The sequence below is a fragment of the Populus nigra genome, chromosome 5 (genome assembly GCF_951802175.1).
Source record: "Populus nigra chromosome 5, ddPopNigr1.1, whole genome shotgun sequence".
In the NCBI taxonomy this organism is placed as follows: domain Eukaryota; kingdom Viridiplantae; phylum Streptophyta; class Magnoliopsida; order Malpighiales; family Salicaceae; genus Populus; species Populus nigra.
Genome location: NC_084856.1, coordinates 1,475,708 through 1,491,032, shown reverse-complemented (window position 1 = coordinate 1,491,032; position 15,325 = coordinate 1,475,708). Strand labels below are relative to the sequence as shown.

At 34.6% G+C, this 15,325-nt stretch overlaps 1 protein-coding gene across 2 annotated transcripts; it reads left to right on the top strand.

The window, feature by feature from the left end:
• The first annotated feature begins 6,757 nt into the window (after positions 1-6,757).
• Positions 6,758-13,387, top strand: LOC133695159 (filament-like plant protein 4). Of its 2 annotated transcripts, XM_062117007.1 has the most exons (7): positions 6,758-6,997; positions 7,379-7,446; positions 8,438-8,539; positions 8,987-9,206; positions 9,328-11,767; positions 11,945-11,984; positions 12,539-13,387. In XM_062117007.1, the coding sequence occupies exons 3-7, from the start codon at positions 8,444-8,446 to the stop codon at positions 12,974-12,976; spliced, it is 3,234 nt and encodes a 1,077-aa protein (XP_061972991.1). In that variant the 5' UTR covers positions 6,758-6,997; positions 7,379-7,446; positions 8,438-8,443; the 3' UTR covers positions 12,977-13,387. The 2 variants fall into 2 exon arrangements, with proteins under 2 accessions (XP_061972991.1, XP_061972990.1); XM_062117006.1 differs by lacking the exon at positions 7,379-7,446.
• Positions 13,388-15,325: the final 1,938 nt, after the last annotated feature.

Here is a 15,325-nt window from a genome sequence, read left to right as displayed (position 1 = left end):
TTTTGTCTAGTGGTCCCTGCTTGGTGTAAAGGCTAATATAGCAGAACACGCCTTTTAACTGCCCTTGGATTCTATTCCCTCGGACCGTCAGCTGGATAATTTGCTAGATATTTTTTAAAAATGTTTTTTTATTAAAAATATATTAAATAATATTTTTTATTTTTTAAAATGTTAAAAAAAATAATTTATAAAAAAATAAAAAAAAAACACGAGAATAAACAAGCTTTTAGCATCGTCTGTTTGAGACGGTTCTGGCTGCCTTTTACGGCCATTGTCATCCTCGACGCGCCACTCGGTGGTCAGGTCATTGAAGTTCATGACGGGGTTTGGCTATCTTATGTACACAAATTATATAACAAGAATCTCATCTAATTTTATAAAATGCAATGAATTAAAAGGTTTTATAATTAATATTGCTACTACTAGGTGGGGTAGTCATGCCAGCTATGCCTACGAGGCTAGTGTTCGCGCACACAAGTAGGATTCACTAGTATGCGTGGCAGTGTGGGTGCTGGGACCTGGGTAACATAAAACTCAGATGAGAATAAGAGTGGGTGGCAGTTTTGCTTTCGATTTGAAGTGCGATTAAAATATTAATTCAATATTTATTTTAATCCAATAGATCTTTGTTTGCATTGTTAAATATTCATTAAATCAAGGATGTTAATTTCATCTTTAACTCTTTATATTTATTTGAACCAGCCCTGATAAATGGATTTTTTTGTAGTTATTTAATTTTATAGGTAATAGAAGTAATACGAGCTTAACTGGATATATTATTTTATTTTATATTGAACAATAAATAATATTTAGATAGATTGTATTTAAGATTTGATGATTAGAATGTAAATATTTAAATTTCTGATTAATTAGTTAATAAACGAAGAAGGAGGGGGGCAGGGGCAGGGACAGGGAGAGTTAGAACTCTTCTATACTGTCGAGGTTAGAAAAGCTTTCTCAATTCTCAGGTCGGTTCTCCACATCGAACTATCTTTTCTTGAATCTGCCACCAAAAACGACGCTATAACGCTAGAATCACATCCATCCCAAGGATTGAAGCTACTGATGGTCGAGATTTCTGCACACTAAAATTAAAATCATGCCCCTTTAAATTTTCTAGACGAGTTTCTCGAGGTGTATGATAATTTGTTTTACCAATAAAACATGTCAGGTTCACCTTTCTTTTATAAATAATATCATTGTGTTGGCAATTAAGGTGAAAAGGCACTGTTCTTCACCACATCACTTTGTTGAAAACTTGCCATTTAAGGCATTCGACATCTCAAACAGCCTTGTCCTTTGCGTGTTCAAGCAGGTTCCCGTGAAAAAATATGTGGCCAGATTCATAGCATGATTCCTTCTGCTGTCGAAATCTGATAAATCCATCCTTATAATTTAATCTTGGACACAACAATCCTCGCATTTTCGACTTTTAGGCGTACATGGTCACTCGTTCATCTCATGCTGAATCTATCCCTTCTACATGCTGTAACGTGTACATGTACAAGGGAGTGAAGGGATCGATCAAATGCGAAAACCAACCACAAATTAAAGTTCGAAGAGTGAATTACCAATTAATCAATTTTGAAAACCTCAAGGGACCAGAGGATGAAGGCAGAGTATTAGAAGTATCTTTTTCATTTTTATTATACCTGTTCCAGCATATCAATTCAATACCCCGATAATTTACAGCTTGACTCGTGCCGAATTTAATTTTAAATTGTTTTTGTATTAACCTAGTTAGTTAAACTCATTTAAATTAATATGGTGAAATGTTTTTGAAAAAAAAATTAAATAAAATTGTTTTTAACAAAAGTAACATAATTGACTTAATCTGAACCATCTACTAATTTAATATTTTTTAATAAAAAAATATATTAAGAAATATTAAGAAAACAGTTTCAAATATAACTCCTGAACACTCATGTGATCTTTGTGGCTGAGAGAATAAAAAACAATTACGGTGTCCGAGCACGTTAAAGAATCTAATGTTGCAAATATCGCGGTTGTGATTGGTCAGGTTGTCTCATCTTGATGATCTGGTGTCTTGTGATTGGCCTGTACGAATTTATTTTCCAGCTCATCTGTAGCAGCGAAAAGGACAATTAAATTAGTAATTCATCGTCCATCGTCACGCCTTTGCCGCCAATTGAAGCCGAGAATCAACCGTGTTGGCCAGTCACAGCCGTTTCTTTATATATATATATGTATGTATGTATGTATGTATAAAAGAATTGAGGAAGTAAGAAAGGGAGTCGATGCACCGTCAAATTAAAAAATCAGAGAGGAGCAGTGGCTGGCAACTGAAGCAATGGTCAGGTCGAGGACACAGAGTCTTGACTTTGGGAACCTAGGAGTTTTCAAGACACTGTGTAGACATCTCATCAAACAGTTGTTGTACTGTACAGCAGTTGTATCTGTATGCTTTGAACTTTGATGCTCTTGATGGATGCTGCGCCACAGCACCATGCACTGTTAATTTTATTTAAGTATGTATTTAATAACATGTTTGAAGATTAATTTTTTAAAATAATTTGTATTTGAAAAAAATATTAAAATTCCATCAAAATCATTGAAATTTATTAAAAAATAATTTCAATAATTTTTAATCCAGACATTGTAAAACAAAAGTGTATAGAAATATATTAAACCAGGAACAAATATATTTAATTTATTATTATAAAATCATGTTAAATCAAAGATCTCCAACACAAAACTTAAATTTTATACATGTTTAGAATTATAAATATATAAAAATATAACCAATGACAAGCATGTTTTTAACATAAAAAATAATAATAGAATTCTAGCAAACATATTAAATATATAATTAAATTTGCAATTGATATTAATTCATAGTTTAAAATTGAAAAAAAACATAAATAGTTAAAATTAATAATGAGTAATTATTTTAAACTGTACAATTAAGAATATAATTAAAACTGTACTTGATTAATATTCTAAGATGGAAAGGACGTGTAAAATAAAAGAATAAGATATATTTGGTTAGAAAAACAAAAAAAATAAACATAATAATTTAAAAATAAATTTATGTCATTTTAAAATAAAACATACATAGAAATATGTTTTTTCTATCTTTATTTTTCCATCTCTCAAAATAGTAATCAGACACTGCCTGGTTGTATTAGACATTGCGTTCTAGAGATTCACTATAAATTATGGTCATTGAGCCTTACTGGTATAGAAAATAAATTAGTCAAGCTGCATGCATAATTTATATTTATATTGATGTGATCCCTTCTTTATCAGGAAAAATAAAAGGCCGCAAGAGGCTTTGACAGAGTCACTAAGATAAATAATTCTGCCCACTGCATTTGTTGCTTTCGGTATCCAGAAAAGATTGCTGGGTTACCGAAGGAGAGCTCCAAGGCTGCTTAATAACGCATTTAGAACTGTAGTAAGTTTTTTTTTTTGTTGAAGTGTTTTTATTTTGAAATATATTTAAATATTATTATTTTATATTTTAAAATATATTTTTAACAGGTGTATGTCAAAACGATAAAAAATCATAAAAAAATTAATTTTAAACAATTTTCTCTTTAAAATTTGGTGAAATAAAAGTTGCCCCGCACACCCAACCATCTTCTTAGATATTATAATAGGTGGAAAGAGACCTTTAACTCTTAGAAAACGACTTGGATACCCCCATCTATTTCCACGCATTCATAATTTTCAAACTTGAAATATTCCCCAGGACGAAGAAAACTCCAAAATCCATAAATAATTGCAACAAACTCGAATTATCATCACTTAACTATCACACATAATTGAATTGTGAAAGTAACGTTACAAGAAAAAAAAACTAAAATCGACAAAGGGAGATTGTTATCAGGAGTCAGTGTCCATTGTTTTCTGGGCTCCCCTGCATACCGCATGGGTGTTGTTGACAATATTAGCACTGAATATCGGCTGCTAGCTAGACTCCAGTGGTAAATAAATAAGGTGACTGTTGTCACTCTTGGTTCCTTCCTGCTTCGGCTTCGATTATCACTGTGGTTGAATTGTGCTTTGTCTCCATCGTAGTTTTGATCACGTTTGGTTAAACCTCATCTCCCATAAATTTATATGAATTTCAATAAATACAAAAGAAGAATTCTTCAGCGTTAGTTAAGAAAAAACAATAATTTATAGTCTTTTTTGAAGTATGTATTTTTTAAAACGTAATTATAAATAAAAACTGTCATGAAACCTAAACACAGGGTTCATCACCTCACCTAAACACAGGCTCGATGGAAAAAACAATGGAGAAAATACCAGTGGCAGGCGAAGAGCCTATTCCACGCCAACCTTGTTTAAATTCGTTTACTAAAGAATGGTAGAGCTTTGAATTCATGATGAGAAGAACGCTGTCTGCTTAAAATGTCCGCGTAGAAATACGTGCTGAAATAGAATAACATAATTTCCATGCATTCTCGTGCGTGTGACCAATCCATGAACGCACAACGGCCTTGTGTTTTTGCTTATTTCACTTGAAACTACTACAATTTTAAATTCAATGGAGTATGTGATTCAATTTGCTCAATTGGGAAATAAAATAATTGATTTTTATTAAAATATCTGATATTGATTGAAAAACTACAATTACATTGACATGGTTTTTTTATACAACTTGTGCCGAGCATCGAGCAAAATGACAGCCGGCAGGGCTAACTTATCTCGCGTTAATTTCCTTTTGTTAATTAAGATTATTAAAACTGACCTCACTCGAATTAAAATTCAAGTTATAAATTAAATAAGTTAAATTATATCAAAATTAAAATAATATTATTTTAATTTTTTATTTGAGACATTAAATTAAAAATTCTAACCGAATCACAAATTAATTGGCCAGATTAACAATATCGAGCCGAGTCAATTCTTAATTGATTTTTAAAAAAAACTTTATTTAAACCAACCGGGTCTTGAATCAACCCTCGATTTAATAACAATGTTATTAATTGTTTTCACTTTTGTTTCCTTCTTCAGCCACCCTTTTAAAAATAAAACAAACGATATTTACTCCACTAACATTAATTCATTTCATTAATTTAAGCTTGGCCAGAGCGATGACATTGGAGTTAAGGCACAGTAATGGGTTTGCCTGGTCAAGAGATTAGGCAGATTTATTGATTATCCTACGGATTAGGCAGCTACTGTAGAGATTATACTTGTCCCTTCCTAAACATGTATTATAACATGGAATAATATAAATTATATTTTAAAAATTTATTTAAGTTTTTAAATTAAAGTTATTTTTAATATAATATTAAAATTTTAATGATCAAGTAGTCATTATCTTTATTTATTTGATAGCATAAAATAATATGATTTTACATGAAATTTAAGTTTAAATTTTTTTATTTTAAAAATTATATTAAAAAATAATATATATTACATTTTAAACCTCTTAAACTGTATTTATTGCCAGGCAATTATCCCCTGGAATCTCCATAATTCAACATCTTCAACATAAATTTCCGCACGAGGCCAGATTACATTCCCACCCGCAACACAACAATCTCTTCCTGTCAAGCAGTGTGATAAAAAAAAGATTAAAGGTGGTAATCACTGATGAACGGCCGAGATTTCTTGACTGGCGGTGATAACAATGGAAGCACAGCACATGGTGTGGCCACTACACTTTAAAAGATTATGAGCTGTGACGGTGGTCCAAAGTCGTAACACAGATAACAGAAGAATACATTACACACTACACGCTCGCTTTCCTAATATCGGATCCAGCTCATCATTTTTGCTTCTTGCACAAGCCTTAAGGAATTAAATTGAAAAAACTATCCTATAAATACATCAAGTTAAATATACATTACTCTGTGTCCGTCGTGACTGTTAAAGTTATCTCTTTTTTTTATGTATTAATCTTGTATAATTAATATGTAAAAAAACTTAAAATTCTTTTGAATATAATAATATATTAAATGACTATTTAATAGTGTGATAACTTTTGATTTTTACCCAGCTATGAAAAAAAAATCATTTGATTTTTAAATAATTTTTGTTCTTAATATTGGACCCTTGTGTAATTGCTTTTAAAATCTTTATTTTATAAAAATTAAAATAACTTGCTTTTTATTTATGAAAATTTTTATTTATTTATTTATTTTGTACGCAAAAATTTAGCTTATAATAATTTTAATCAAATCTATTTTTTTAAATCATAAATAAAATTATAATTATAAAAGTTACCCCAATGCAAAAACACATTAAATTAATACATGAAATTGCAGCGTGTTTTAATAATATATTAAAAAAGTATAATTTTAATTGATAGACAAACTAATATCTTAAAGTTTAAATTTAATCAACAATAATCTCTATCATCGAATAAATAAAGAAAATTGATATTATTACTTGTCTCAAAATAATTATCTAATTAAACCTTCGGTTAAAATATTTTACAACACACACTTTAATTAAAGCTAATTTAGTAAGAGATATACAATCGGAAAATAAGTATTACAAAGAAGTACGATTAATAGAGGGTCATAGATATATGAATTAATGTTATTTTTATTTATGTAAAAATGTTAAATATGACAAATAAAAGAAAAATCTATTTAAGATAAAATTAAAAAAACTTGTACAAGTCAACTTCGCCAGCGAAAAAAGAGAGTAGGAGGATGCCACCGCCGATTTTTAATTTTCGAGGGGCAAATCCGTCAAGAGGAAGCACGCATGCCACTTTCAAGATTGCAATAAAAAAAACAATTTCATTAATTGTTTTTTTAAATAAAATTAATCTAAAAAGCTGATGTTTATGGAGCATTTGCAACGTCCTCTCTTTTAAGTGACACCTCGAAGTATAATATTTTCACTCTCACCCACCTTCTCCACCACCACCACCACCCACACCAACACCACCGTCTCCTCTGTCATTTCTCATTTAATAGCCATCAACCTTAGATCTCCATTTCTTTCCTTGACTTCAATATTCTCATTCTTTCTCTACTTATCGAAGCTACATTTGTACTGGTGACTGGTGAGCTATCTTCTCTTTCTTTTTCATCCTTAAACTTGTGTATTGGCGAGCTATTTCTTCATCGGTGGCGAGAAAATAAAAACGAAAATAGAAATGGGTTTTGTTTGGCGTGTGTGTTATGTTTGTTTCCGCTTTTTGAAAAAAAATATATTTGGTTTTGTTTGGGTCTTTTTTTCAAAGTGATGAACATGATTTCTCTATCTGTCGGTGAAGGTTTCCTATTGTGGGATTTCTTCCACACTGAATCTTTCTTAGAGCTTGTGTTTGTTTTCCTGTTTTGATTATATGATCTTTGGCTTTAGCCTTTTTTTGCTTAATAGCTAAAATGGCTTTTACTTTTTATACCTGTGGGATTTTTCTTGATAACTGTTTTGGTAGCAGTCTGGCAGTGATTTGACATTGGTGGCATTTGGGGCTGATTACTTTTTGGGTTAGATTTTTTCAGCTCGGTACAGTCTCTCTTTCTGCTCCTGTTTCACTTCATGATTTTCTCTTTTTTTTTTTTTAAATTCCATTTGGTATAAAAACATTTTGGTTCTTCTGAATGTGGTTAATTTTTTTTTTGAATTTTAGTTGTATTTTTTGCGTTATTCATTGAATTGTTATTTATTTTAGAGATCTTTATATGGTATGGTACGAATTACTAACTTGGTGATTGGTTCTTGGCTGTAATTAATAAGGTATTACTGGCTTTAATGACATAGCATGCATGTCATGGATGGTGTTTTTTTTTTTTTTGAGATTTAGTTGCACACAGGAGATTAAATTATGAAAATGCTGGTTATAATTGGATGATAATTCATTCGGTCAGATTTTTTGGGATTTTTAAAATATTGATGGTCCTATTTTATATTATATATTTTAAATCGTGTCAATTAATAATAAAATCGTCGTGTTTGATTGCCTGATGTTTTTGTTATACTATGTTTGATTGCTTAGCAAATGCAGGATTCTAGAAGGGAAATTTAATGAGAGAAAATGACATTATTCCTAGGATTTGCATTACCATTAGAAAGGGCGGCTTCGAAAACCTGGTCTTATTATTTTTAAAATATAGTATGATTTTTCTGAAGTCATTTTCTCCAAACTTGCCAGTTGAAATAATGAAATGGAATTCCCAATTTTTTTTTATTCTTTTTTATGTTTAAAGTTGATGAAGATTATGTGTTATATTCTGTCTATAAGGTGTACCAACAGAAAATATATACTATACGGCATAAATTGGAGGTGGTTGTTTGATATATGATTATGGAGGACAGCATGTAGCAGACCCGTTTTCTTATCTATCTGCATTTTTGACATTCTTAAAGTGGATTTATAATTCGTGCATTTTATTAATTTCCATGTTTGAGGTTTGACTCTTTGGGTGCCTTTGTTGCCTTGTATATTTCCTAGTTGATTTCAATCATTTTTGCTCATATTTACTTTTAAAATTTCCAGTCCGATATGGATCGACGGAGTTGGCCTTGGAAGAAAAAGTCATCCGACAAGACTGAGAAATCGGCTGCCGCTGCAGATTCTGGTGTATCACAGGAAGAGAAGGTATATTCACTGATATAAGTTTTGTTTTCGCTTTGTTTACTTACCATTCATGCCAGACAATTCTAGCATCCTTGTTTATTTGGATGGTTTATGACTTTGTACGTTTAACAATTGCAGCATTCCCATGAATTTCTTTGTAACTTTGTCTCCACAAACGAGTGAATTTGTGAACTGCAAATTTTAACATAATTAAAAATATCAGAAAAATTGACCGCAGGCTTCTATATAGGTTTTGTTTTTTTTCTGAAAACGAACTTCGTTCTCTAATCTGCTACATACCATTTTAGTTTCTTGACCGCTTCAGATTTGTTGGATGAAAAGACTTAAGGACAAGATTTAACAGTAGCACCATGCAACTGGCTGGGTGTCATGCTGTTTCAGTTCCTTTTGAAAGCGATGAGTTTCTCCAATTAATTCTTGTTCTGATATTCTTTCTCATGAAAACAGGATAGCTATAAAAAACCCAGCCATGTTCAAATTTCTGTGGAATCATACACCCACCTGACTGGTTTAGAGGATCAAGTAAAGACATACGAGGAACAAGTTCAGACACTAGAGGTAGAGATTAAGGACTTGAATGAAAAGCTGTCTGCAACCCATTCAGAGATGACTACCAAAGAAAACCTGGTGAAACAACATGCTAAAGTTGCCGAAGAAGCTGTTTCAGGTATGGCACTATTCTTGAGATACTATATGAAGATAGCTATGATGGTGCTTATTTATTAATGCAACTTCTTAAATTTAACTTGGCATGAATTGTATTGAATTTGGATCACCTGTTGCCTCAGGTTGGGAAAAGGCTGAGGCAGAAGCTTTGGCATTGAAAAATCATCTAGAATCGGTCACCCTCTCAAAGCTCACTGCTGAAGATCGGGCATCACATTTGGATGGTGCTCTTAAAGAGTGCATGCGGCAGATACGAAATCTAAAAGAAGAACATGAACAGAGAGTGCAGGAAATTGTTCTCAACAAGAACAAGCAATTGGACAAAATTAAGATGGATTTTGAAGCAAAAATTGCTACTTTAGACCAAGAGCTCCTTAGATCTGCTGCTGAAAATGCTGCACTTTCAAGGTCATTGCAAGAGCATTCTAACATGCTGATCAAGATAAGTGAAGAAAAGTCACAAGCTGAGGCTGAAATCGAGCACTTGAAGAGCAATATTGAGTCATGTGAAAGGGAAATAAATTCACACAAATATGAACTTCATGTAATTTCTAAAGAGCTGGAAATTCGTAATGAAGAAAAGAATATGAGCATAAGATCTGCTGAAGCTGCCAACAAACAGCATATGGAGGGTGTCAAAAAAGTAGCTAAGCTGGAATCAGAGTGCCAAAGATTACGCGGTCTTGTTCGGAAGAAGTTGCCAGGTCCTGCTGCACTTGCCCAGATGAAGCTAGAGGTTGAGAGTTTGGGCAGAGATTATGGAGACTCCAGATTGAGGAGGTCTCCTGTTAAGCCTCCAAGTCCTCATTCGTCCTCGGTGACTGAATTTTCTCTGGACAATGTACAGAAATTCCATAAAGAGAATGAGTTTCTCACAGAGCGTTTATTTGCAATGGAGGAGGAAACAAAGATGCTGAAAGAAGCTTTGGCAAAGCGTAACAGTGAACTGCAGGCTTCTAGGAATCTGTGTGCTAAAACAGCAAGCAAGCTTCAGAGTTTAGAAGCTCATTTTCATATTAGCAATCAACTGAAAAGTTCCCCAAAATCCATCATTCAGGTTCCTGTTGAAGGTTACTCTAGTCAAAATATTAGCAATCCACCTAGCTTAACCACTGTGTCTGAAGATGGAAATGATGATACACAAAGCTGTGCTGACTCTTGGGCAACGATATCGATCTCCGAGTTTTCCAATTTCAAGAAGGACAATCACAGTGAGAAGTTGAACAAGGCTGAAAACGCAAAGCACCTTGAGCTTATGGATGACTTCTTGGAGATGGAGAAGTTGGCTTGTTTAAATGCAGACAGTGCCGCTACCACTTCAAATTCTCCAAACAACAAGACTTCTGAAGTTGCCAATAGGGATGCTTCAGGTGAGATTTCTTTGCAAAAAGAAAATACATTGTCTGAAGAGAAGCACAATTTGGATCCACCGGTTAATCATCTGTCTTGCAATAAGGATTCTTCAGCCATAGAATCAGGATCTGATGCAGACCTGTCATCATTCATGAAGCTCCAGTTGAGAATCTCTATGTTACTTGATTCTGGGTCTAAGAAGGCTGATATGGGGAAAATTTTAGAAGATATTAAGCAGGTAGTGCAGGATGCAGAAACCGGTGCAAGCTGCGTTTTCAAAGAAGCACACTGTTCTGATGCAACAACACATGACAGGCAGACTTGTCCTGAAGATGCTGACATAATGGGAGAGAAGGAAATCGAATTGTTCCAAGAGAGTAAGACAACCGCACAAATTATGCACACAGTAAGCCAGGAGTTATTGCCTGCCATTTCTCAGATTCATGACTTTGTATTATTGCTGGGTAGAGAAGCAATGGCAGTTCATGACACTTCTTGCGATAGCATTGGTCTGAGCCAGAAAATCAAGGAGTTTTCAATCACTTTTAATAAAGTTTTATACAGTGACAGAAGTTTGGTTGATTTCGTATCTGACCTTGCTCATATATTAGCTCTAGCCAGTGGGCTCAGATTCAATGTCCTGGGATATAAAGGCAATGAGGCAGAAATCAACAGTCCTGATTGCATAGATAAGATTGCTTTACCCGAGAACAAGGTTGTTCAAAAGAATTCATCAGTCGAAACATATCAGAATGGCTGTGCCAACATTTCTAGCCCTACCTCTAATCCTGAGGTGCCTGATGATGGAAATTTGGTACTGGGCTATGGATCGAACACCACATCATGCAAGATCTCATTGGAAGAGTTTGAAGAAATGAAATCAGAGAAGGACAGCATGGCCATGGATCTAGCTAGATGTACTGAAAATTTTGAAATGACAAAGTCTCAGTTACATGAAACCGAGCAGCTTCTAGCTGAAGTTAAATCCCAATTGGCTTCTGCACAAAAGTCTAACAGCTTGGCGGAGACACAGCTTAAATGCATGACAGAGTCATATAGGTCACTTGAAACACGTGCACAGGAGTTAGAAACTGAGGTAAACCTTCTGCGGTTGAAAACAGAAACTTTGGAAAATGTGCTTCAAGAAGAAAAGAAGAGTCATCAGGGTGCTTTGAGTAGATGCATGGAACTAGAAGAGCAACTGCAAACGTAAGCTTCCATCCTTTTCTTTTACTATGTTCAGATTAACCATCCATCTTTTGCAAACTTATGTCTACCATGGCCTATTTGTGATCCTGACCAGTTCATGTTTTTCTAATTATCTCGTGGAGTTTTTTGATGATTCATCTGGATTTGTCTCTAATATGAACATTTTGTTCTTTCTAGGAACGAGAGCTCTACAGTGACTGACATTGAGTGCAAACAGGTGGGGCATTTTTCCTCTTCATATTTCCTTAAATTGTCTTCGTTCAGAACGGCTTTGTTTCTCATGTTATCAATAAAACAAGAGAAAAAATGTGAGATATAAATGTTGTGATGAAGACGTCGCCAAATGATGCTTTCTAAAACAATGGTGTATGACCTAAACATTAATCTAGTGCAGCAAACATATTTATAATACAGTTATGGACAGCATTGTATATCCTTACATATTGCAAACCCAGCAATTCAGCATCTATGGACCTCCCTAGAACAGACCAATAAATGAGCACTTGCATGAAAGTTGATATTGATCTCTCAATGCAACCATGCATTTTCGTATTATGTGACCCATCATAGATCATTGCCTTCCATGCCAAGTATTTCATGTCAAATGGGGGAGTGGGAGGGAACAGTATCTTTTTTTAAAAACAACAAAGCACACTGAGGGCGAGGAATATGATATCTAATTAACTCATGAGATCCTTGCTATATTTAATGTGATACTTTGGAGCTTGGACATGATCAGTTCAAAGAGCTAAATTGGAAGTACTGTTTCAGGAGAAAGAAATAGCGGCTGCTGCAGAAAAGCTTGCAGAGTGCCAAGAGACGATATTTCTTCTTGGCAAGCAGTTAAATTCTCTGTGTCCCCAAACAGAGATCATGGGATCTCCTTACAGTGAGAGGAGTCAAATTGGCGATGTTTTTGCTGAAGATGAACCTACTACAAGTGGCATGAATTTGCAGGACTTCGATCAAGCTGAGATGGACACAGGTGGTTTAGCCAATATACACAAAGCAGGGGCGGAATCTCCCATCAATTCATACAGCCATCCATGCAGTCCATCTGATACAGAATCAAGCCTCTTGAGATCCCCAGTTGGTTCAAAGCCTCCAAAACACAGGCCTGCAAAATCTTCATCTTCTGCCCCAATGCTGGAGAAACATTCTCGAGGATTTAGCAGGTTCTTTTCCTCGAAAGGGAAGAATGGTTATTAGCCCGGCAGGTTGCAGGTCTCATAGTGTTGTGGTCGATAAAGATCCATTTAGCAATAATCTGAATCACCAAACGTGGAGTCGTCGACCATAACTGGTGCTACAATCACTCGTAATATTCAAGTTCGTGACCCTGAGTTTGTTCAAGTTTCATATTGTGAAACGATGCTTTAAACACTGGGTAATTTTTTGTAACTAATGACTGTATATGGTATCCACATCTATTACTAGTTTCCTTGCCTTCTGCAACTCTGTGAATGGAACATGACATAGTTTCTGGACGGGGACCGATCACATCGAATGTAATTGTTTGTGGCAGATTGGTATGATTGTTCTTTTTCGACGTACGAACAGTAGTTGTCAGTTCTCAAATAATATTGTGAAATGATAATAAATAGCTGAGTTTTTGAGCAACCTGTTTGGTTTGTTCGACCTTCAATTTTTCCAAACGAGCTTATATATTCATTTCTTGCCTGTTTTTTATTCCTTTTCTAGCCGGTGTGTTTTCTTTGGAACTTGGAACCGGGATTTGGAGACGGTTGGAGAACTGCATGACTTGAGAGTTTGGAGGCTACAAGTTCGGATAACAACTTGGAAAATTGTGAGCAAGCCTCTACTTTCTGCATGGGGAAAAGAATCTAAAGGCACCTGAGAGTTTCTATTACAAATGTGTTATATATTAAACCTTTTCAATTACATTGATTGATCTAGCCGAGGGATTTTCAAATCTTTTCATTCCTAAAATCTCTTTTATGTTGGGATTCTGAAGTTCTGTGCTAGGCTTGATGGTGTTCTCCTGAGCCCTTATGAGAGTATTTGGTTGTGTGATTATGGTTGTTTTTCAAATAACTTTTCGTGTTAAAATACATGTTAATGATATTTTTTTATTTTTAAAAAATTATTTTTGACATCAGCACATCAAAATAATTTAAAACATACAAAACATATTAAAAATTTTAAAAACATGATTTGCACCACGTTCCCAAACATATTCTAAAAAAATCCTACACATTCAACCTGTACACAGTCCCTACTCGTCCTAGAGTTATAGTTATAAGAACTAGCATAAAGTCAACCAGTCTAAGATTCTGCTGGGCAATTCGTGCAGATCTAATAGTTATCAGTTCGTGCAGATCTAATAACTATTACTTAGTATCATTCGTCTTCGGCAAGATGAATTTTAAAATTTTACACAACACTTCGTTTTTGCGTTCAGCTGGGCAATTTCTTTTTTGTGTTTTCTTGATGGGGAATATTGTGTGGTTGTGGACTTTTACATGGCCCATTGTATTTATTTTCGTACAGTAGCTTAAAATCACCAAACTGCTAGGCTGAAAGCGTCCTGAAGAGACACAACGAAAAACTGACATTGATTTTACAGTCATTACAGTAGATCCCACTGAATCTGTTCAGGCATCCTTGAGTTTCTTCCATGAATTTAACTGTGCGTGGTAACATACAGGAAAGTAGATAGGCTATCCTAAGCTTCTGACGAAGCATATTGCACCCACACCGTCTATACGAAAATTAAAGATGCCTCTGCTGATAAAATCAGAGAGCGTAAAAATGCAACCAACAAAGAGCTATCCCCACGTCGTTCAATTAGGCCTTGTTCTTTCGATGGAAGATGCCAAAATGGGGTGCTTGTGGACTTGTAGATGGCCCTTTCGATTTATCTTTGAGCCCATGGTGAGGAGAGGGTTTACTGTTATACAGGCCTAAGATGATCTTAGCCCATTGAATAAATTAGGCCTTCTCCACTAACGAGGCCCTTCAATTCCTGTCATGAGAAAGATCCATGCATGCTCGATCGCGCTGCTTCCCAATACAAGATAAGCAGACCGTTTCTCTTAAAAAAATATGACTCCATCACTTCCATCCTAGGGAATGTATACTTCAATGAATATTTTTATCAATGGAGGGATTTTTCAGCCTGTCTGCTTAAATTTGGTGAAGCTCGTTTGCCTTGTCTGAGCACCTCAAAGTTCGAAGACAAATTGCAGTTATAGCAGCAGCACACTCTTTTAGACCCTTTTAAGTTGTGCTGAAAACAAGGATCCATGTCCACCTATAACCATTCCGGCATGATAAGTGTATCTAGCTGGGCTAATTTTGGAAGACGGCTTCTGGTTGGCAACTTGGCATCTCAGCTAGATCTATGCATACATCCATCCGCTTGAAATATTGACCCCTGTTTTGGTGCATGCATGCATGCGTTTTCTTCGACACCGAAGGAGATGGTGGTCCAAGTTAATTACCACAAACAACTGTTAACTTCTCATGTGTCTTTGTTGCGTCTTTCAAGCAAACATGTTCAAAACAATAGAGGTTGAGAAAGAGCACCGGCCTCAT

What these genes read in the sequence shown, in the direction of transcription:
- LOC133695159 (XM_062117006.1), top strand. Translation starts at nt 8,444, where the DNA reads ATGGATCGACGGAGTTGGCCTTGGAAGAAAAAGTCATCCGACAAGACT. An exon ending in GTGTATCACAGGAAGAGAAG is followed by an intron (nt 8,540 to 8,986) that starts GTATATTCACTG and finishes TCATGAAAACAG; the next exon opens with GATAGCTATAAAAAACCCAG. An exon ending in TGCCGAAGAAGCTGTTTCAG is followed by an intron (nt 9,207 to 9,327) that starts GTATGGCACTAT and finishes CTGTTGCCTCAG; the next exon opens with GTTGGGAAAAGGCTGAGGCA.